At 38.0% G+C, this 23,960-nt stretch overlaps 1 protein-coding gene across 1 annotated transcript; it reads right to left on the reverse strand.

Annotated features, from left to right (window-relative positions):
* Positions 1 to 63: 63 nt before the first annotated feature.
* Positions 64 to 21,613, reverse strand: LOC121314751 (sodium- and chloride-dependent transporter XTRP3-like). The gene is made up of 11 exons (XM_041248390.1): positions 21,385 to 21,613; positions 13,018 to 13,158; positions 11,898 to 11,989; positions 11,238 to 11,465; positions 10,069 to 10,179; positions 8,754 to 8,995; positions 7,673 to 7,835; positions 6,503 to 6,707; positions 6,107 to 6,266; positions 2,204 to 2,369; positions 64 to 986 (listed from the first exon to the last, which is right to left on the reverse strand). Exons 1-11 carry the CDS (start codon positions 21,506 to 21,508, stop codon positions 825 to 827), a joined length of 1,794 nt encoding a protein of 597 aa, XP_041104324.1. The 5' UTR covers positions 21,509 to 21,613; the 3' UTR covers positions 64 to 824.
* Positions 21,614 to 23,960: the final 2,347 nt, after the last annotated feature.

Raw genomic sequence — 23,960 nt, forward strand, 5'->3', positions numbered from 1 at the left:
TTTTAATTTTATTTTATTCACGGTTATCTGTGTAAACATACTATTTAAAAAATAGCTGCATTGCCTATTTAAAGTAAATTATTTAAAGAATAAGCGCAGCCCGCACAATTACTACCCGAGACTTGGCCTTATTAGAATGCCTTCTCGTGCCATATCGCGAGAAGGCAGTGTGTAAGATAAGAACCTATGCAATAGTCAGCGTGCCCGCAAACAGCCAAGTAAGATCAATTTATGCCAGTGCCAAAATTACTTTGAGGACCGCTGGTTTAGTGGTACTTGAAGACTGTGGTTGACAGTCAGTGTCGCACATGGGCTTTGATTTTAAGGCCTTTTTAATATGTATTACTTTGCATTATGTATATAGTCGTATATATACAGAGATATTTTTAAACTTGAACATTACACAGCTTTCAACCAGCTCTACATTAAAACTTATGTTAGGAAATACCTCTTAAAAGTAGATTTTAAGTTAAACCCCATTTAAGGCTCACAAGTTCAATTCTTTCAAGACGCTGAAATAAATTTTACTTCTCAACACTGAAACCTTTGCCTTCTACAGCGTAAAAGAATGAATATCTGAGCCCTGCTCTGGATATGTTTTTTAATGGATGCTGGAAATTTGAACGAAAATATGGGGTAGGAGGTGATAGGAGCAATGCTGGCGAAGTCAAAACAAGGCCTTTGATGCTTACGCAGACACCTTGTTGTTGAACACAGAGGGGCCTCCTGTTAGGGTCTTGATCTTGGCACAGAATTGATCCCACATGCCGCAGTGCTTCTAAAGGAAAGTGCCTTTTGCCCTCGTAGTCCCAGGAGTGGATCTCTTAACTAGCTGTGGTGCTTATCTTTCTTTCCCTTGCCTGTTCCTTCTTTTTTTTAATGAAAGTGACAAGAGCCGCCAAAGGGACACACATCATGGAGGTCACCAGAAGCAGCCCAATGACCGCCTGGGCGAAAGGGGGGTGTTCCTTTGTTACCGTTTTACCCTGCGAAACAAAAACCAACATGTTAAATTACATCCCCTGTCATTCTTCCCAACACAGTGAAGATTTCATTGTAAAGTAAGTGCTTTCAAGTTCAAAGTGTAGATGTTACCCCTCACATCACTAAACTCTTCTATTTAAAAGGTTAATTTATTTGTTTCACCCTTGAGATGAAAACCCTGTTTTCTTTTTTTAAAATATTTATTTAAATAAATTTAGTCGTCTCTAATATATTTACCCTGTGTTTTCTCCCCAAGTTGGTATGCCCAATTATTATGTGTATCCTTGGCTCACCACTTGCAACCCCCCTGCTGACTTGGGGAATGGAGGCTGGAGCACGCGTCCTCAGAAACTGATCCGTCATTTTTCTGCGCTGCGGATCCACTGCAAGGCCACCAGACCTATAGCGCCAGAGGACAACACAGATCTGGAGGCTCCACTGCAGAACCGCAGGCACCCTATCGGCCACAGGGGTCGCTGCGGCACGGTGAGCCGTGGATTCCCCTGCCGACCTAAGCCCTCCTTACCCGGGCAGCACTTGGCCAATTGGGTGCCACCTCCTGTGAACTCCTGGTGACGGTCGGCTGTGACGTAGCCTGGACTCGAACCTGCGATCCTGAGGCTATAGGGCACATCCATGGGGAGTGGCTTTGCTGGATGCACCACTCGGGAACCCTGAAAACCCTGTTCACTGATGGCCCGGGGCCTAGGCAAATTCTCTTTCTTGTGTTGAACGATCATATTCAAAAGTGCTGAATGATTTTTAAATTTTTTTTTTTTTTTTACCTGGTCTCATTTTGAAAGTCGATGTGGAATTTATTAAAATCCAACAACAGTATAACCAGATGGATTGCGTTGTTCAAAATGAGGATGTGTTGCTAAGCAGATTCAAAGCATGATCTTTATTTGTTTAATTTAGGTTTTAACAGGCATTCCTTTTCATTCATTGCACTTGTTGTATAAACAGAGCACTATGAATGTTCATGGAGTGCTGTGGTTACTTCACGCATGAAATGGCCTAATTTATGGAATAACGATGGTACTCCATGAAGGTTCATGGTAGATCCTCCATATACATTACAAATCATACATCCATTACTTTTTACACTAGGATGTGTAATGTACCTCTTTAAAAACATTGATAAAAGCATTATCCAGAAAGAGGGACTTTGCATGTCCTAGTGTAGGTTGCAGTATCACAGTTCAATGAAAAGACTTACCAGGTTTGAGTCCCATGCTTGGTATGTTGGTGTTCCACCCATTATGTAATCTGCTATATAAAATATGAACAGCCCTATTATGAGAACTGGGCTAATGACAGACCAGACGATTTTCCAATACCAGTGTGGTCGATGTCCGATCATCACCTCAATGTCTTTTTCAAACCTGTGGACAATATAGATTAATGTATAAGTAACTTCAATGGTTCTGTGCTGCTAAGGTGCAGTGGATAGTACAAGGACAAGAGATTCATAGATTTGCCTTTCAGTGTCTTAAAAAAACAAAAAAGATTCCTTTTGTTCGGGGTATCTTTGTACTTTTCCATATGAATCCACAAACATGCACTGCATGTAGTGTTATTTTACTGTTTGTAGATACATTGACATGTAGGGCCTGATTTTCAGAAGGTGCAGTTTTAGAGAGAAAATAAAGGTTGTGATGCATTTGCACTGTGAGTTTTTTTGCCACCTAATTATAAAATATACTGTAGGTCTTTATTTTCACCAGGGGCAGGTTCATTTCTCCTACTCGCAAAGCTTATTTGCAACTTCTGCTTATGACTGATTCAATTGAAATGGCAACTGATTTTACAGTTCCTCAACGAGCCAATTAGTCACATTTCAATAGGATGGACTTCCATTAAAATTGGTGTTTGGTTGTATTTTGTTCCTCATCCACAATTGGAATTGTTACATACTTCCTTGCCCTACGGAAAAGTGCATCTGTGACATCATTCAGTATCTTTGACATAGAAGACTGACAGATGCCTGATCTGTCCCCAGCTGCTGTCTGGACAGCACCCGTTGAATGAAAATGAAGGGCTGCTGTAACCTTTACAGGTAAAGGTATGACGTGACTGCGGGCTGTTTGTAATTCTAAATCAGACTTAAGCAGATCACACAGCTCTGTTGTTATAGTGTCTACAGTGCCTATAGGAAGTAGTCACCCCCATTGGACATTTTCACAGTTTGTTGTTACAAATGGGAATTTTTTTTCCTTTGATTTACACAACCTACTCAACACTTTCAATGTGTAAAAAAAAATATTAAAAAAAATAAGAACCTGAAAAGTCTTCATTAGGTAAGTATTCACCCCCTTTGCTATGACACTCCTAAATATTCACAATAAGTTAAATTGAGTCCATCTGTGTGCGATAAAAGTGGTTCACATGATTTCAGATTAAATACACCTGTCTCTGTAAGGTCCCACAGTTGGGTAGTGCATTCAAAGCAAAGATACTACCATGAAGACCAAGGAGCTTTCAAAACAACTCCGGGAAAAAGTTGTGTAAAGGCACAGGTCAGGGGAGGGGTATATAAAGATTTAAAAGGTATTGAATATCCCTTGGAGCACAGTCAAGTCGATCATTAAGAAGTGGAAGGTATACGGCACCACCGAGAATCTGCTTAGAGCAAGCCGTCCTCCCAAACTGAGCAGCCGGGTAAGAAGGGCATTGGCCAGAAAAGCCACCAAGAGGCCAATGACAACTGTGAAAGACATTCCATGGCTGAGATGGGAGAAACTGTCCATGTATCAACAACAGCTGAGGTACTCCACAAATCTTACAGGAAGGAAGCCATTCTGAAAAAAGCCCATGTAAAATCCTGCTTGGAATTTGTGGGAGACTGAAAAGATGTGGCAAAAGTTTCTGTGTTCTGATGAAACAAAAATTGTACTATTTGGCCTAAATACAAAGTGTTATGTCTGACGCAAACCCAACCCAGCACATCACCTAGGTTACACCATCCCTACTGTGATGCATGGTGGTGGCAGCATCATGCTATGGGGATGCTTTTCATCGGCAGGAATGGGAAGCTTGTCAGGGTAAAGGGCAAAATGGATGGCGCTAAATACAAGCAAATCTTGAGGAAAACCTCCTTCAGTCTACAAAAGACCTAAGACTGGGATGGAGATTCACCTTTCAGCAGGACAATGACCCCAAGCACACAGCCAAAGCGACACTGGAGTGGCTTAAAAACAAGAAAGTGAATGTCCTAGAGTGGCCCAGAAAGTCTGGACTTGAATTTGATTGAGAACCCGTGACAAGACTTGAAGATTGCTGTCCACCAACAATCCCCATCCAACTTGACAGCTTGAACAACTTTGACAAGAAGAATGGATGAATATTGCACAATCCAGATGTGCAAACCTGGTAGAGACTTATCCCAAAAGACTCACAGCTGTAATTGCTACCAAAGGTGGTTCTACCAAGTATTGACTCGGGGGTAAATACGTATCTAACCAAGACATTTAATTTTTTTATATTTTATTAACTGTTCTTTCACAATAAAAATTATCTTGCCTCTTCAAAAGTGTTGAGTAGGTTGTGTAACTCAAAGGAAAAAAAATCCTATTTAAATGCATCAAAATTTCAGGTTGTAACACAACAAACTGAAAATGTCCAAGGGGGTGAATACTTACTATAACCACTGTATATCCAATCTGTATCTACACATAACTTGTTGTGGTAGAGCAAAGCTCTGCCATTTAGAAATTGGCAGGGATGGGGTTAATTTCCCCTCCCTGCCTGGGTTTATTATGTTCAGGTGGCTGGGGTTGATTAGTTGATTAAATGATTAACTTAATTAATGATCAATCAGCGCCCAGCCACCTGACATAAAAGGAGGCCTCTACTTCTCATTTGAGAGGAGGGAGTTGAGGAAGCAGGTTGGTGGTTTTTGGTTTCTTTGTATTTTTGAAATTTTGAATCCAGTGAAGGCATTGCCCAGCCTGAAAACCCTATTTTTGTAAGTTTGCTTTTTGTGTTGCTTTATTTGTGTTTGAATCCTTTTGTTTTGCCCTTGTGCACTTTTATTTTGTGTTATTTATAATAAAATCGTTATTTTTTTTTGAACTTCAGTCTGTCTCTGGGCCTCTATTCACTCGCCAGCCTGCCACACTTGTATTGGGAGATAAATCTAGAAATGTGTGATTGGGACAAACTCTTCTGGGTTTAGGGTAGGGGCGTTTTTTCTTCCTCCATTCCCTCTTGTGCTGCAATTGGAGAACGGGGACATGTCTTAATCAGCGAATGTATTTTGGTGTACTAAGTGGGCACATCAGTGCTTTGCACCTTTTGAAAGACATTATTTGCAAAATATAACTAATTACTGACTTCAATTGCTTAACAAGCTGTAAAGCGAGATCATTTTCATAAAGCACACACTCTGAAATGCCATTGCGCAACTGACTTGCAGGTCTTCTGAAAATACAATTTGCCACTTATCTGGTGTCTGACAGGGTGCCCACCCCTTTTATATATTTATGTATTATAGTTTGTATTTATTTGCATTATGTTTTATTTAATTGTGTGCTGTAGCAAGGATGGGGTTAATTCCCCATCTAAAAAAACCTTGAAGAATTTGGCTGTAGCCTTAATGAGGTAATTGCTTGATTGATGGGTATTAATGCTCCAGCCACATTATAAAAGGACCCACTCTGGGCTCATTAAAGGTCTGGTTGGAGAAGGAGAGAGTCAGTGAGGCAGAGTGCTAAACAGACAGTTGCTTCTATTTGTGTGAAATAGTTACAGAGGTAGTTGTTTGTTTTGTCTGAACCTTTTGTTTTGGCCCATGCGCCCTTTTGTTTGTGTTTTTGTAAAGTCTTTTATATATTAAAGTATACGGCTGTGGCAGTTTCAACCCTGTAGCCCTGGTTGTTTGTGTGCTGGTTGCTGATGTCACCACCCATGCCACTCGAGCCATCTCTACCACAGTGTCGCAAAGGTATTTTGTGACCTGTTTCACTTTGCCCCTTCTGAAAATCAGGCTGATACTGTCCTAAGACTGGAGGCTAAAGAGAATACATTTGTATTACAGTACTGCTAATACTGTCAATAAAGCTTAAAATCAGCTATGACTCTTGTGTTTTTCTCATACAGTAAGCATGGAAGTATTACCCACTTTTTCAGTCCATAGACATAACAGACGGTTATGATTTCAATTAGGACTATGAAGAGCAGAGAAAATGTAGCAGCGTAGTCGTTAAAAATGGTAAACCAATAGTTTCCTGATCTGGTAGTGAAAGAGAGGCCAACAAGGCAACAGAACAGGCACATCATCCCTGCAAAACAAGACAAGGCTATGAAACATCACAAGTTCCATTTCTATGATATGGAACAATATACATATTCTTTTCACTTATTTTGCAATTGCATACTCTGCTGCCTCATCTGCACCAGTAGCTACTTCACCTGAAAGCTTCACAAAAGCAACACAAGAGCCCATCTAATCTCACAGCTTTATTGGCCAGACACTGCATACTAAATGGGTTTGGTTGTGTCTCGTTCAGATACTCACCTATTAATGTTTCCTTTTGGAAATGCCTGGTGAGGAAAGCAAAGTCCCGGAGCGGGGTAATGATGGCAGCTACATTCCCCAACATGCTTCCTATCCCCAGCATTAACAGCATGGAAAAGTACAGCACCGACCACAGCTGGGACAGCCCCATGTTCTTAATGGCTTCGCTGTACACAATGAATGCCAGGCCGGTCCCTTCAACAGCCTGGGGTGAACAGAATAACCAGCTAGCTCCAGTTAAAACTAAATCTACTAAAGTGTTGAGACTGAGAGGTGGGTTACTTTGGGTTAGCAGCTAGACGAGAAATATAAGGGTAGACAATCCACTAGATTTCAGGTAAAGTGATGTTATTATCTTTCGTCCAGGTCTACCGGTAATTTTATATGCAGGGGTTCCCAAACTGCTTCAGGTTGCTCTATCATTCATTTATAATTGTCATTTTCATTGTGTTGTATTTTTTATACAAATTCATTGGGTGGGATGTCCTCAGTCAGGATATTATGGACAGCTGCGAGCCAATAAACTTTGAGTGGTGCATCTAATTGTTGGTATTTTTCCAAAAAACAAAACAAAACGGCACTTATTATCCACAACTTGAAACAATACTTTGCTTTGTGTCTAGCAAGGTATACCAACTTTTTGGTATACCTATATATATATATATATTCTTGACAATACAATCTAAATTATAAAAAGAAAACAGCCACATTTATTATTGGAGACACATATATAAAATTATACACTTTAAACTCAAATCAAGTCTTCAATACATTTTTTAAATGACAGCAATCTACTTTAATAATACAAAATGAGGAACAAACAGGTTCAGTCCTCCAATTAAACTCCTGTGTTAGTTCTAATTTAATATTTTACAGTTACAAAAACAAATGTATTGGTTAATTAAAGACTAGAGTAATCGCTTTGAAAATATGAATTATTACCTGCCATGTTTTTGTGCAGCCTATTTAAAAATAATAAAAACATATAATTTTGTAATGTGGGCTGAAGCCTGCTGGGTTCTAGGCTGAAACTCCCATTCATTTAATATGTGACCTGATTAGAACCCAGACCTAAGGAAGGCCATAAAGCTACAGTAGTAAACTAGAAGAGGATGCATGTAGACCTTTGACTTATCCCTGTAGGGGTCACTCTCAGCTCATGCTCCATACCGTGTCTAGCTCCGACTCCAAGTCACAAACTTCGATTTGGGAAGATATTGTGGCAAACTTATCAGGGAAGCTTGCATTTAAGTGTGAAATCCAGTCATCCAGATTATCTCTTTTTATGGAGTCCTCTGCCAAATCAAAGGTGTTTATTAGCAACAGTTGCATCCTGTAAAAAGCACCAAACAATGTTATGCAGCATATACAAAAAAACGAGTCCCTGCAGGTGGCACTTAACATGCTTTTTGGGAAGCAATCTCAACAGTGACCTAATGTGTTCTAAATTGAATCTCCTGGTGTGTGTGTGTGTGTGTGTGTGTGTGTGTGTGTGTGTGTGTGTGTGTGTGTGTGTGTGTGTGGATTGCTTTGCTGAATTGTGTAATATAGAAGTCCAAAATCAGACAGTAGATTGCATAGCTGGGGAACGGGTTGGCCAATGGACACAGTGATGACTGCATTGCTAATATCAGGAAAGGACATCAATGGGTATTGCAAGCAGCTGTCCATTTTGTTTTTTTTTCCATTAGGGAGCATATGGTAGAACACGAAGGTAGAACACTATTGAGAACACAGTGCTCCTAATTCCAACATAATGAGAAATTACACAAAAGCAAGCATGCGTTTTTTAAGCTTTGGTGAAAGGGGGCATTCAGACTGAAGTTAAGTGTTCAGTTGGACATTGGCTGAGCTAGTTTCAACTTACTTTAAAAAAAATGTGTTAAATACAGTCCATTCTGTTTGCACTGTATTTTGGATTGAAAAATAACTGTCTATGTTAAACTGTAATGACCCTGCAGACATGACTCTCTTTAAGAATATCCAAAAGCTTTGTAATGTTCTCATTTTCTTTGTCTTTTCTTACTGGAGCTTATCTGGACCTAAAAGCAAAACAAAACCCTATAATTATGTGTATCCCAGACAGCTGGCTTTCAAAAAATGGTGTTCTACCATGTGCTCCCAAAGAAAAGATAAACAGACTGCTGCTTGCGCTACTCATTAATGGGCTGTGAGTTTCCTTCCAGCTAGCTAGAGTCATTTCTATTAGGGAAATCATCACAGTACTCCAAGCATTATTCCGTCCCCCCACCTGTCTAAGCAGCTCTCGTAATTGAATGTTGCTTTAAATCCATAGATAGAGAAGGTGACCACGCTGGCGAATATTGAAGTCGCGCTGTTGATCAGTGACACCACAATAGCTTGCTTCTCGAAGTTATTATTGTGGTGGTTGTAGCTGGCGAAGGCTATGAGACTCCCACACCCCAGACCCAGAGAGAACAAGATCTGAGTGGCTGCGTCGATCCAGGCTTTAGGCTCTGCAAGATCAGAAAGCTGAAAGAACAAGAAGTTAGCAGAAAAAACTATCCATCAGACACAGTATAGCCATTACGATGTAGCATCAAAATCATATCACCAAAAAATACCTTAATATATACTTTTGGTAAATGTCTGAGCTGCATTATAGTCATATTACGTTGGATATGTTGTTAAATATGTTCCTTTCATTCCCTAAATAATTACATGTGATGTACTGTACATAGAAAATGACAATAGTAGAAACAACATCGTTAGGGTGACCAGATGTCCCGGTTTAGTAGGGACAGTCCCAGTTTTCTATCAAAGGTCCTGATGCCCCGAAAGCACGACACATTCGAAATACCTTTTGTCAAAATAATGTAAAGAAGCGCTGTTAATTTGTAGAACCTACAGTTAAAACAAAATAAAATAAAAAGCAAGGCACTGGGGTAATCAAGAACATTATTTTTATAAAATGATTAACAGACATACATGCTGATTCCTGTGTGCCATGCATTTTCATTTTGTTGCTACAGTGTAAGATTTGGGCTTGTTGAGCTGGATGAAGTTGCTTTATCTGCAGTTAACAGTTAACGAGTCTCTGGATCATTTTTCTCCGTAAAAAATGTGTATATACCAGAGAGTCCTATTTGAATGATTTAAATGACAGTAGTTTTGAGATTCACCATCGTTTAGATCAGGGGTGTCCAGCAGTTGGCTCATGAGCCAGGTGAATTATCCTAAATACAACCTTCAGTGTTTGGTAGAAGCCAAGTACAGTTGAGGTCCTGCAAACTTGATGTCGCTAAACATGAAACATGCTTATTGAGTCTTATTTTAGGCTTTGTTGTTGTTTGTTTGTTTGTTGTTATGGCTGTTCAAGGATGCTCAGGTCTTTGGTAAGGCTCTTTCAGCCAAAAAGGATGAACCGAATGAACCCCCACCTCAACAATACGTCACTGTGCTTATGAATCAGGTTGGGAAAAGAGGAACCACTTTATATAGCTCCCAAGGTTCTTGTGAGGTGAGACACGAGACAGCTCTTGTACCAGAGCTTACAAAGGGGATACTAGAAGCACAGTATCATTGGTATACCCGTATTTACCAACCTTAGGTGTGAACATGTACTTCAGTCCATTCAGAGCACCATGCAGAGTAACTCCCCTGATCAAATAGATGATCATTACCAAGTATGGAAATGTTGCTGTGAAATACACCACCTGGACAAACAAAATGGAGACTTCAGTTCATCTTTCATTGACACAAGCTCCAATAGCCTGTTAAAAGAGATACATCTACCTTCAATAATGCAGTGGATAGTTTTCAGGTAGAAGTCTGTTAAGTAATAGCATTTATTTCTAGTTATTGCACGGCTTAAAAAAAGGCATGACTAAAGACGTTTCAATAGCCAATAGCTTATCAATTAACATTAAAGAAAAATGATAACTTTTCATTGCTTTACGTCATTTCAACTGGATTTTTGTTTTTCGGTACGTCACACACATTTTTACATATATCTGGAGAACAGATTATCCAATTGTCACTAAACTTGGTACTAACAATATATAATTTAAGTTGATGAGAATATCATATTCACACATATATTCTGCATATATTTGGAGAATTGCATACTCAATTATGATTAAGCGTCGAATTCTTATTCTATACTATTCTGTATGTACTGTTGATACATGTCATGATCAGCCGTGAAGGGAATTCTTTTGTTAGCTCTATGTACTTTAAAGAGTAAGTAGCAGGGTTCTGAAAACTACAGCGTTACTCTTCCCCACGTTTTGCTACAACTGTTTACATAAAATATCTGTCATTTTTATTTTCATTATTAACATCCTGACAACTTTTTACACTTATAACTTTAAAGTGTGTTTCAAAACTCTTTGCAGAATGTCCGCTGTAGTGCACTGATAGTGTCAGGATTATGACGTGGTAGGGAACAGAAAAATCAGAGCACTTCTTGTTATGTTTTTTTACATTTTTTTTATTGCTATTCCTGCAGTGATTTAGAGGACAGATCTCAAACCCCAGTGCACTAGAGCTGACATTTTGAAAAGAACTTTGAAACAGACTTTGAAGTTCTAAGTGTAAAAAGTTATCAGGATGTTAACAATGAAAATATTACAGGTATTTAAACTTTATTTAAACAGTTGTAGCAGCACGTGGGGATGTATAATGCTATATATTTTGGAACCCTGCTATTTACTCTTTAAGTTTAGGTCCTTTTTTTGTAGTGGTTCTACTTATTCTCAGCTGTAGCCCGTACCTTTCCAGTGGATTCGGTTCCTCTGAGCACACAAAGATAAACCACCATCCAGGACAGGACCAAGCACAGGGCCTGCCCCATCTGAATGCCGCCATGATCCTCAATGGAGGAGCTGATGTTTAAGGTCTCCCTGTACCAGAAGTAATCGGTAGACGAGCTCTTCTCGCACTCTGGAACGTAGGTGGTGAAGTTACTGCTGAGAGGACACTCTGCCCAGGGCAAAGTACCCTGAGGAATCAAAAGAGAAACACATCACAGCTACTGAGAAGTCTGGTTTCTGTCTCTGAGACTTTTTAAAATTAGGCTTACCAGAAACAACTACAGTCTTGGACTTATACAGCTGCTTTCACAGCCAAGGCAGAGCTATACAAGTAGAACGCTGGAAAAGAAAGCTTGACAGAAAGCAAGCACAAGGGAAAAAAATAAGGTAGAGCAATACCACCTATATACGCTATGAATTATAACAAGAAAATACTAGACAATTTCTGCATACACAATAACTGTCACAATGAATACCAGTGTGGATACTTAAAATGGTCATATACTGTGATTGAACTGAGGCTGTTATAGTTATATGAACTGCAGCAGGTGCATGTATATTCAAAACATATAAACTTGGTTCTGAGAAATATATGAAATGCATTTTTTTTATCCTCTTACCTGAAATGAATGAAAAAGGTACCAAAACGCCCAGGCATTAATTACATTGTAGTAGACAACAAGAAATATGGACACGACCACACTAGCTATACCTAAAAACACGAGGGAGATAAGAACATAAATAACTAATTGATTGTACTTGACTAATTTGTAAAAGCTTTGATACCTGTTTGCAATTATTTAATTATGTAAGGCTGCATAAAGAGGCAGCAATGTACGTTGGATCCCTGGATTAGTAGAATGGGAATTTGCTTTCCTAGAAATGCCATAACAACAGGGTTTTAAGATTTATTAAGCTCATGAAACACAAGGCAACTGGCTACTTTTCCAGCAGCTAAGGCCTTGATTAAATCCAAATTATGGCTCTGCTGTGGCCCTTAATGAATTGCCATGGATTTCGATGTAATTCAGCCTAATTTTGGGGACATACAGCAATGTAAAGAGCTAAAGCAACAACTTGATCAAAATTGCTTCAAAATGTCAAAAATCAGCTAGGTGCTTGTGCTTATTAAACTTCACTGTACAAGCTCATTAGCTTTAACAATGTGTTTCATCTAAAACAGTGTCCAGTCTGTGCTAGTCTGGTCTCGTCAGCCATATTAAGAGGCTGCAATCTCTTAATGTTAACGGATCTCAATCAGGGGATAGGGGGTTAAAGAGCACTCAGTAGAGGACGCATCCTGTATTAAACTGTGAATAAATAGCAGAGTATTGTTACTTCACCAAAGCTAATGAGTAATGAGCAGGTAGCACAGATCCAGCTGGATCACTTTTATTCATGCTTTCATTCATTAACCTGCACAACAGGGTAATAAATAAAACCAGAGGGATGATGGTTTTATATAATAAAAAGGCTATAGCCTTGCAATTTATGGCTGTTATTTTAACACCAGAAGTGGGTGTGAAGCAGGGCAAATTGTAAACATTTGTGAAATGAATACATGGTGATGTAGATAATGGTGAAGTCTATAATACACATTAGAACCCCCTTTATCTGAACTATCCTCTTATACAAACTGAAGGTGATCCAGCCAGCCGTGTCAGCACCAATGTGTATGTGAAGATAGCTGGTACCTCTGGACAGACACCTGCATGAAGTTGTGAAGCGCCCAACACTCACCCACTCCCCCCATGTAAGGGTTAATGGCGCTCCATGCTCCAATGCTCCCCTGGCGCATATGTTGTCCAATGGCCAGTTCAAGGTAAAACAAAGGTAATCCTTCGACCACCAACATAATGAGGTAGGGAATTAAAAATCCACCTGAAAAGAGAGAATTTAACGATTCAGTTGCAGTACTTATTTATTATTTTGTTGCATGACTCATTGATTCTTTACGCGTACATCTGAAATTTGTAAACGCTTGTTACATGTAAGGTTTGGTTACAATGGATAGCAGGTGTGACAGATTCTAGGGAAGGTGGAAGGTGGAATGGTACTTCTGTATTCAGATCTGCACAAATCACTGTTATTTTACGGGGAACAGTCTCAAAAGTCTTCATGGTCAGAACAATGGCATATTTCTTCTCCATGTTTCATAAAGAAAGTCAAGTCTGTGCCATCACAGATGTCTTATGGTGGCCCTTCACCCTGATATATTACTGGTGATATTACTTTTTTGTTGGAATGTGTGTAGTAAGGACACACATACGTACATCTTACTGGAGTATTTTAGCATATATATCTACTTCTGGTAATTTGAGCCTGAGGAACCTTGTTGATCACAAAGTTCAAATAGATTAGCCAGGTCCTTCATGGGTATTTTCAAATACATTTTTTTTTTTTTTGCTTTTTGATATTTACTGTGTTAAGGTTTTTTTCTGTTCTAGTTGCATGCCATAGACATGAGGCCCAGGCTAGAAGAGTCAGCACCAGCTGGTGCACAGGGGTGCATTGCAAGCAATGCAAAACGAAACTTGAAATGTTCACTTGATGGCACACTAAAAGACAATGTGGCTGCTCTAGCCATTGTTATACTTCTTAATTTACTGTAGCTCAAGCAACTAAGTACAGAAAATATCATATTGTAGCAATCCCTGTTCCCGCAGGCAGGCACATCACACAGGGTGAGGCAATTCACACACAGGCGGAGGATGGGAGCGAACACGGGACCTGTCGCACTAAAACTAAACATATACTGTATGTATATGTATACAGTATGTATATGTCACTTAAATGGAGCCAAATTATGATAGTAAGGGAAGACTTTTGCCTAAATATGTGAAATTGGAAGTACTTTACAAAGTAAAAAGGAAATAGCATTGATTTTATTATACGGATATACTAAAAAATGTTGACAGCAATAAATATATAGTATAGTGGGTAATTATTAAAAAAAAAAAAAGTTTTACTGTAAATATTATTGCACTACCCTGAAATTAAAACTGTTATCCATTTTCAAAACTTTACAGGTTATTGTACTGCAGAAAGAGCCTCAAGCAATGTGAAATGTAAAGTTTAAAACTTCTAAACAACCTAAATGAAATGTACTGCACTGTGTCAACTACAGCACATCAGGTGAACTTAAACTTGTTGGTTGTTCTGAGTTCTGTGGTAGTCTGAGGTACACAGTTGATCGTTGTAACTACACTGCTTCATTGAGCAGACCGTGTGTTTGTATTCATCTACTGTATTTTCCTTTTTAAAATTTTATAATACAGATAATTAAGCGACTTTTCCAAATGAAATACGAGGAGGCTGGAGTTGTAGAATTTGATTAATTCAATTCTTCTATACATGGATTGACCTGTTCGGTAGCCTAGGCTATCATACCCATACCTGCAGCTGTCACAAACAATTGTTAATATAGGCTAATATAAAACATTCTTAATAATAATATTACACCAACACAAAAAAATGCAGGACTGGCTATCCTATGTCCAAAACATAAATTGAATGTTAACACAAATAACAGGATACTGAAAGAATGAACCTTGTACACCAGGTGAGCCTCGTGACTGCACATGTGACGCTATTAAAGAGACATGGGGCAGGATATTCAAAAGCTTGTAAACGATGACTCCAGTGTTAATGAACAAATCATTATGTAGCATTGATTTTGGCATTTTCAAGCAGTCGTTATGCCTATCTCGTTATTAAATAATCGTGCTAATGTGATTTCCGAAATTATGTTGATTTACAAAATAATTTTTATCTTAACGAGCAGTGCTTCTTGCAACTATTTCTTTTGTTTGTGTGGGAATTTAAAAGGACATCCGTGTTCATTGTCATAATTTATCAGGAGTTAATTTGCACTTGGAAAAGGAGGTTTTAATTAATGATAGCAGGTTTTAATTAATGATATAACTCACCTTGAAACAGAAATGTAACAGCCTGTGGCTGTGATGCTAACGATACAGAGAGAGTGTGCAGGACCAGTTTCTTTCTTACAGACTACCTAGATAATTCAATATTTACAGTTACAGCCTTTTCTATACTTGTGGTTATGAATGAGATTTAGTGACTTGTTTTAACCAAGTATAGCCTTATGGAACATTTGATGTATTGCTAAAATGATATACGTTATTTGCACCCAGTGTAATGTTACTACCAAGAAATTATCAATGCAGCTGTAGCCTATTTGAACTCTGGATATGTACATTACATGACAACTGACCTGTGCTGTAGAATTTATTTGAATTATACAAATAAAAACCTAAGAGCAAATAATGAAATCATGGTATAGAATATGACATATTAGATATTACAATAAAGTTTTCTTAGGTGATTATGGATTTGCAATGCGTCCTTGGTTTTCAACACCTGTGTCTAATCCACACAAGAAACAAAAAACAGTGTACAATAGGACACACAGATCCACTAGGAATGTAATCGAGATCATTGACATGGAATTAGCCTAAATGTCTTGGTAATGTTGTCAGTCTCACCCCACACTTTATGCACAATGTACACATTCACCTTCACATGTTTGTATGCATATAAAATGTTCTCATAATACTGTAAGTGTTCGGTGACTACTTCTAATCATGTTGAGTTTATTTATCGCGGAGGCGAGCAAAGAGTACCACAGAAAATGAATAATTAGAGGAATTCACAGAACAATTAGCCTAATTATAAACAATTGTGTATTGGGTTAGGGAGTTCTATCATAATTTTAAAAGCTTAATAAATATATAATGAAGTGTTACAACTACAAACACAAATGGCACTTGAAATGTATTTATTATAGCCTACAATCGTACATATTAAAATACATACAAAAGTAAATTCCAACCAAGCCTACATAGCCTACATTTCATGAGCTGAGTCTACCAAACCCACTGCCAATCCAAAACCAAAAAGGAAAAAAGATACATAAAAAGGTGCTGTGGCAAAATACCCCCCCCCCCACGATATTTATTTATTTATTTATTAAGTCTGTTCCATTCAATTTATACCCACACGCCAGATAATCGTAAATCAGCATTTTATATGTGAAGTGTTCTAAATAAATATATATTCTGGATGACAAAATGCACGATTTTAAATTCATTTGTTGCAAAGAGCTGCATTTTTTAAAAAATTGTAGTAGCTTTAGTATTTTTTATAACCCTGCTCAACAACTTAACTATAAAGCACTAATTTTATGGAAAACGTCAATAATTTGAACAGAATGGAGAGGTCTCTAAACCTCTCGTACCAGGGCTACTTCCAGCAGATCTCAGTTGTTAACCCTCGTATTATGTTCCGAAGTTAGATACATCTGTTATGTTTTGGGTCATATTGACCCGATGCAATTTCAAACTAATTTAAACAGCCTTAAATTGATTCTCTGTTTTTATTTGCAAAGGCTCTTTTAGTCCAGGAGCTGTGATAAAACTTCTTTGCCAACCTGGGAGCTCTTCATTTTGGAGTGTCTTTACCAGTGAGATGCTGTTGCAATACTGACAGTGAAAATTAGGCTCTGCCTTGTAGATATATATTGTTTGTTTTTTTTTGTTTATAAATATCTCCAGACATGTGCAGCCATTTCCAGAGATAATAATAAAAATATAATAATAATAAAATAACAAATTGAAGAAGTCTGTTTTATTCCTGCAAACAAATCTACAAAGATAAGTGCCACGGGTCACAGTGACCCAAAACATCTTATTTGTATACATGACCTGCTCTAAAAAAATAACCATCTCAAAGGTTCTGTTTTCTGTGTAGAAGTTCATGACCCCAACTTAGGAAAAGTCATAAAATATTATACAGAAAATGAAAAGAAAAATAGCATTTAAGCTAATTGGAAACTAGTCAGGTCAAATAGACCCGAAACCTAATAGGAGGGTTAATAAAGAATTGCTCGTTATGGCCTTTAGTTATGGCAAAAAGTTGTGTAAGGTTACTTCAAAACAAGATCTTCAAAGCAGAAGTCTCGTGGGCATAAGGTATGGCGTTCAGACTTGTTTCAATGCAAAAAAAAAAAAAACACCTGGAGTTTTTAGTCAATTAGTTTTAGCTTTTTAGTGTGAGAAGGAGATTTACCCACCCTTTTAAGCCGTACATGGTTTGGCCAAGCACTTCCTGTAGTGTGAGGAGCATGCGTGATATGTGCACTATGTCACATTTTCATGACAATGGAGAGAGAATTTGGAGTTTCTAAACCCCTTTAAAGATACTGCTGCAGGCAAATGCCTGAATACTGAATATTTTCTAAAATAGGAATAGTGTATGCAACAAGTTAAAAATATATCATATTTAAAAATAGTAGTAATAAATTCTCACTTGGTATGACACAAATTACAAGCCATTTACTATTAATGATATCCTTATTGGGGCTTATACCTTTTCTATTTTTTATTACCTAAGCTAATAATAAAAAAAAAAAGTTGCTGACTAAAACGGAAAAGGATCAACAGGCATTGTGGGCTAAAATAAGTTTATAGTAATTCTGAAATCCTTCAAGTTATTTAAATTAAGCAGTGTTAACATTCTTTGTGCTTGGGTATTGCATTGCTTTTGACTTGAATTGATTACATCTAATGAAAGTCGCCCCTTCCAGAAAAAAGATTTATGTTTCTAACACATTTAAATCTACTGTGCCTAACTCTACTGTACACTTGTGTTTATAGCTCACCCCAAGTGGGGAGAAAAAAAAATGTGCTGAAGCTTTTTCTTGTTAGCGCAGTATAAGCTTTATATAATGTAATTACTGTAAATATGTACCATAATGTATCTATACAGTACTGTCTAGACTGATGGCAGAAAAACATTATTCTGCATTGTGGAAAGAAACATATTTTGATCAGCTTTGGGTGTAAGTAGATGAAATGACATGAAAACAACAGCACATTTTGTACACAATATAGATGTGGCAAAAAAGTAATCGTTTTGCCACTATAAACCTAAACTAAATATCTGTAGAATGTGAAAAAACAATAATTAATGAATTTTCAGTACCGTTTGGTTCTTTTTTTTAAGCCAGAATCAAAGATAATCTTGTTTAAATCTTCAGTGCAACTGCACTAGTTTCCCCTTGTTCTGTGAATCAAAAGTATTTGTTTTTGTAACTGATTTTGTATTACTCTCATCTTATTTTGGGATCTATTTTGCATTTATTCAGAAATCACTGTGTTCCAAATGACTCAGTGTTGCTAATTCAGCAGTTTAGTTCAGGGTTAAACAACTTTCATTCCCTGTTTTAATGGATGTTGACCTCAATGTCAAGGATATGAATTTGTATTCCGGCTCAGCTTCTAACAGTAGCTCATTAGTGGGCATTGTTATAGAGACTTGGTCTAACACATTAGGGTCAATGTCCAAGCTAATGAGGTGTAACACTGCCATGTTCTGGGCTCCCTAAAGTCATTAACCACAGGGGAGAGAGGTGCTATTCCAGGTTACCACGGTAACAAGTAAAACACTACATAATCACACAATTTGAAGGAAAAGTTGCCAAAGCTCAAGTTAAGTTTAACTAAATGCATTACATGTCCTTGCACCCTCAATAGTCATTACAAAACAGTCTTCTTTTTTTCAGTAAGGCAGTACAGTGGCATAATAAGTATGTTTACATTACAAAAATACAGTAGTAATTACATTAAAAAATAAAAAAAAAACACATACACAAATTGCAAAACTTGCTTAAAGCAACTGTTTTAATACAGCAATGTATTTGCCTGCTATTGTGAAATTGCTCGCTCCTAATAGACCGTTCAATATCTACTAACAATATGTTACAGGGAGCCACGAGAGAGCACTCTGTTTATTGACTGCGCTCCCCCAGCTCTACAGACTCAAGGATGCATCCAAGAGCACACGGGCACATGCTGGCCTTGCTTGATTGCTGCCATTACTGCTGATGTAGCAATGTTTTGTTCTTACCTGTATGTACAGTGGTTTGCAGAAGTATTCACCTCATACCAATAATGTCACATTTTGTTGAATTACAAATAATTAATGGACCGTTTTTCAAATAAACTTTTTTTATTCAAAGCTGTAGTGGTTAAACTGAACACTGTTATATGAGGAGGAGGAGGAGGTTAAATGTCAGCAAAACTTGCAAAGAAAATGTAAAAAATGAAATTTACTAGTTGCATACATTTTCAGCCCCTTAAGTCAATACTTGGTAGAAGCACCTTTTGCAGCAATTACTGTTATGAGTCTTTCTGGATAGGTCTCTACTAGTTTTACACAGTATGGTGACATTTTTGTACATTCTTCATGGGAAAATTGCTCCAGCTCTGATAAGTTTGTTGGGGATCGTTGATGGACTACAATCTTCAAGTCTCACCATAAATTTTCGATTCAAGTCAGGATTTTGACTGGGCCACTCAAGAACATGAATTCTCTTCTTGTTCAACCACTCCAGTGTGGCTTTGGCTTTCTGCTTCAGGTCATTGTCCTGCTGAAATGTGAATTTCCTCTTGGCTGACTCAAATACGTTTTTCTCAAGAATTCGCCTATACTTTGCACCATCCATTCTCCCCTCTGTCCTGACAAGCTTGCCAGTTCCTGCTGAAGAGAATCATATCCATAACATGATGCTGCCACCAGCATGCTTGACAGCTGGGATGGTGTTGACTGGGTGATGTGCAGTGCTGGGCTTGCGCCATACGTAACACTTGGAATTAAGAGCAAAAAGTTTTTGTCTTGTCTGACCACAAATCCTTTTTTCACATGTCTGCAGTATCATCTACGTGCTTTTTCACAAACTCCATACATGCTTTAAGATGAGGATTTTTGAGTAATGGCTTATTTCTTGCCACCCGTCCATACAGGCCAGCTTTGTGTAGGGACCGGCTTATTGTTGATGTGTGAACACTGACTCCCATCTCAGACACAGAATTTTGCAGATCTCTCAAGGTCATTGTTGGCTTCAGTGTGACATCTCAAACCAGTTTCCTGCTTGACCAGCTGCTCAGTTTGGGAGGGCAACATGATCTGGGTAGTGTTTGGGTGGTATTGCATCTTCTACTTCAAATGATGGACTTCACTGTGCTGAGAGGGATAATCAGCACCTTTGAAATTTTCTTGTACCCTTCTCCTGCTCTGTGCCTTATCCGTGACTTGTTTCAAAAGCTCCTTGGTCTTCATAGTTGCTGTGCTGGATCACTATGTGAGTTGCAGCTTGAAAGTCTTTCTATACCTGAGAGAAATTATCTACAAGTTAAACCACTTTGAGTACACCCAGGCTGAAACCATTTCATTAATTTTTGTGACCTTTCAAACAAATCATTTGCACCTGGGCTGATTTGGGTTGCAGTAGCAAAGGGATTGAATACTTATGCAACTGAGATAAATCTATTTTTCTCTGTAAATCTTACTCATTTATATTCTAAATGTCTTTTTTTTACTTTATCAATGTGGGGTAGTTTGTGTAGATTCTACATGTAAAGTATAATTTGAAAGCATCGTTGAGTACGCGTAGGTGCCAACAAAATGTGAAAACTTTGCAGGGGGGTGCATACTTCTGCAAACCACTGTACGTGTTGTGTACAGCACATTAATATGTGAATCATATAGTTCAAGTTAAGGGAGCAAAATAGCAATTGAAGAAGGGATCTCCTTTATTACAAATCAAGTTTGTCATGCTGTATAACATTTTACCAATACATGTTAGATGATTACTTTTAAGACTGTGAGACTGAGCAAAATATATGCTTACTTATGCACTTACTATTGGTCAATAATTTACTATTATTGTCATGTGTATTCAGTAGCTGAACACTGTAATGCAAGCAGAATATTTTTTAAAAGGGTAAAAAAAAAAAGAAACAACTAAGTTACAAAGTAGTTCAGGTAATGGTCTGTTAGTCACGTTCTACAGGTTTTTTTACAGGGTCCAAAATGTAGTAACCTACTGTACTTGCTTCACAGACACTGCTTAAAGCTAATTCTGGACTAGACTGCATAAGGTAGTCCAAGATTAGTGCTAATCAGTGATATGTGAAACTAGCACTTTTATAAATTACGTTTTAGAAAACAATTACAACATAGTTGTTCAACATAGATGAAGCTGTCCATCATAGCTATAACCCTTTAAAATAGGAAACTGTGTCCTACCTCCACCATGCATCTGGCACAGATACGGAAAACGCCAGACATTGCCCAGTCCCACCGCATAGGACACACATGCCAGCACAAACTGCATGGGGTTTTCCCATGATGGTCTTGATTCCTCCACCATCGATGAAGTTACCAGGAGCTCTTTGTGCTTCTTCTCGGTCTCACCTTCTCAGCCGCCTTTCAGACGTCTTCAATGGAAGTGAGCGCTCTCTGCACAAGATTAGCAGCTTTTAACAGTTAATCCTTTTAAAGGGAACTGGTAAATAGATTACTGAATGGGTGCGAAAACTATTTACTGCTGTGCAGCTTATTTTGTGTGTATAAAGGAATTAGTGTGTTGAAGTTAAAACTGCTTTGCAATGAAATGGTGGTTTATAAGCTGTGTGGTAAATGTTTAATTAGAAGTTGTTTAATGTTTACTACATGTTTTTGCTATCAATTTAGACACCAGGTGATGTCTTTCTTTTTATTTTTTTTGCATGAGTGTGTATAGGCATGTATATACGTCTTCAAATGGTCATAAAATATTCCTCCAAAATTAGTATAGTGAACCGAGTGGATCTGCTCTCCAAGTTGATGTTAATGGCAAACCAAATTAACCTTTATCCACATCAGGAATTTTACATTTAGATAGACAGGTACTCAGAAGCTCACACGGAAAAGAATATGTTTCTGGAGGCAAGCTGTAAGCAGCATATGTCAGGTGTGCCAACCTACAGCAAATCATGTGAGTGCTACTACATCACAAGGTATTGTCATTCAAGTCAATGGCTGTCTCAAAGCTTCTCTGAAATCTTCTGGAACCCCCATCAGTGTATTTGCTCAATGTGTAATTCCATTTGGTCAATGTGCAGAAGCAGCCTTGCATTTCCAAACCACCTCCCTAACTACATAGGACTTTTGCATGCTTTGCTTCACACACTGGGTCAGCTTGTATTTTCTTTTACAGGAGTCAGCACTCACCTGGGAAATAACCTACCAAACATCACTGCAACAGGTGTTATATTTAACATAATTGCATTAACAAATGATAATTGTCCACACAGTTCATGCTGATGGACCATTCCTCCATTGCACAAGCCCAGTTGATTTATGTCAAGAGGTGAACAAGTCTTTGGAGAGTGCGGTAATCAAATTAAATTGAACTTCTTTTCTTTTTTATAAAGCTATGTGCCTTTTTCAATCAAGGGTGATTTCATCACCCATCTCTGGAGTTTCATTTACAAGCCCACAACAGCTCATGGTGGCTTGACAGTGATGCTGGCACTGTGGACGGGAATATCATATTTTGTGAGTGAGTAGAGTTTCCCAGGTAGCTTTCAACCCTCAATGTTCCATGATGCTTCTGCAGTTTGTTCAAAACACCATATTCCTAAACTCTCCATGGGCAGTCCCAACACTGTCTGGAATGACCTTCCAATCTTGAAAACAGATTTTACTTTTTCTCCTTTACAAGAGTCATGTAGACTTATGGTAGAAGATTTCTAGAAGAGTACTTCAGGTCCTTTTCAAGTCTCCTAGGTCTTCTACTGCATTGTAATGCCATCTTGTTCAGCGCCAATACAATCATGTAATACCGATGGTAGCTTCTGTTTCCATAGAAAGCTGAACTAGGGAAACTGCAAATTCCACGCAATGTGTCAATGATGTACCAAACATTCTGGAAATCAAGGTACACAAGCCTTTCAGAGAGTGGTATCTATGTACTCATTCTTAAACAGATTGTTACACACATTCAGTGGAATTGGCCTTAACTGGTGTCCTGCATTGATTAGTTTTGGGATATATATTACCCCTGCTGTACACCTTCACATGTGCATAATTCATTTCTTACCTGGCAAAGCTTTTGTAAAATTGCCTGGATCTTTTGGTAGTTTATTTATTCTGTCTATGTGCAGAATTAACTCTGCTTTTCCAAACACCCTAAACATCCCTTTCATCCCTTAAACAGATTGTTACACACATTCAGTGGAATTGGCCTTAACTGGTGTCCTGCATTGATTAGTTTTGGGATATATATTACCCCTGCTGTACACCTTCACATGTGCATAATTCATTTCTTACCTGGCAAAGCTTTTGTAAAATTGCCTGGATCTTTTGGTAGTTTATTCATTCTGTCTATGTGCAGAATTAACTCTGCTTTTCCAAACACCCTAAACATCCCTTTCTCCTACTTCATTTCCAACAGTGGGTTATAATTAGAGCTTCTGATTTACAGTTTTAAATCGATAAAAAAAATGCTAAAACACTCCGATACAAAAATATTAATTTGGTGTACAACCAATAAACATGGAAAAGTCACTGGAAAATAGAATTGCAAATTGTGGTGAAATGTAAAGAAATGCTGTAACAGCAGTCCTGTACAGGAGAAGGGGGCAGGGCAAAGCCTTGCTCCTATAAAGTATATTTGTTTTGTATTATTATTATTATTTATAACAGTGTAGCCATGCATTTTTATTTTGTTTATTATTTTTGGTCTCAAACAATAATTTGATCAGTAATGCAAACAAAATACAAGATAGAACAACACTGCTGCAGTCAGTTCAAGTTCTACCATTTTGGTTTTCTGTTTA

The sequence above is a fragment of the Polyodon spathula genome, chromosome 4 (genome assembly GCF_017654505.1).
Source record: "Polyodon spathula isolate WHYD16114869_AA chromosome 4, ASM1765450v1, whole genome shotgun sequence".
Lineage (NCBI taxonomy): Eukaryota > Metazoa > Chordata > Actinopteri > Acipenseriformes > Polyodontidae > Polyodon > Polyodon spathula.

What these genes read in the sequence shown, in the direction of transcription:
- LOC121314751 (XM_041248390.1), bottom strand. Translation starts at nt 21,508, where the DNA reads ATGGTGGAGGAATCAAGACCATCATGGGAAAACCCCATGCAGTTTGTG. An exon ending in CCCTTACATGGGGGGAGTGG is followed by an intron (nt 11,990 to 13,017) that starts GTGAGTGTTGGG and finishes TCGTGTTTTTAG; the next exon opens with GTATAGCTAGTGTGGTCGTG. An exon ending in AGTACATGTTCACACCTAAG is followed by an intron (nt 8,996 to 10,068) that starts GTTGGTAAATAC and finishes TTGTTCTTTCAG; the next exon opens with CTTTCTGATCTTGCAGAGCC.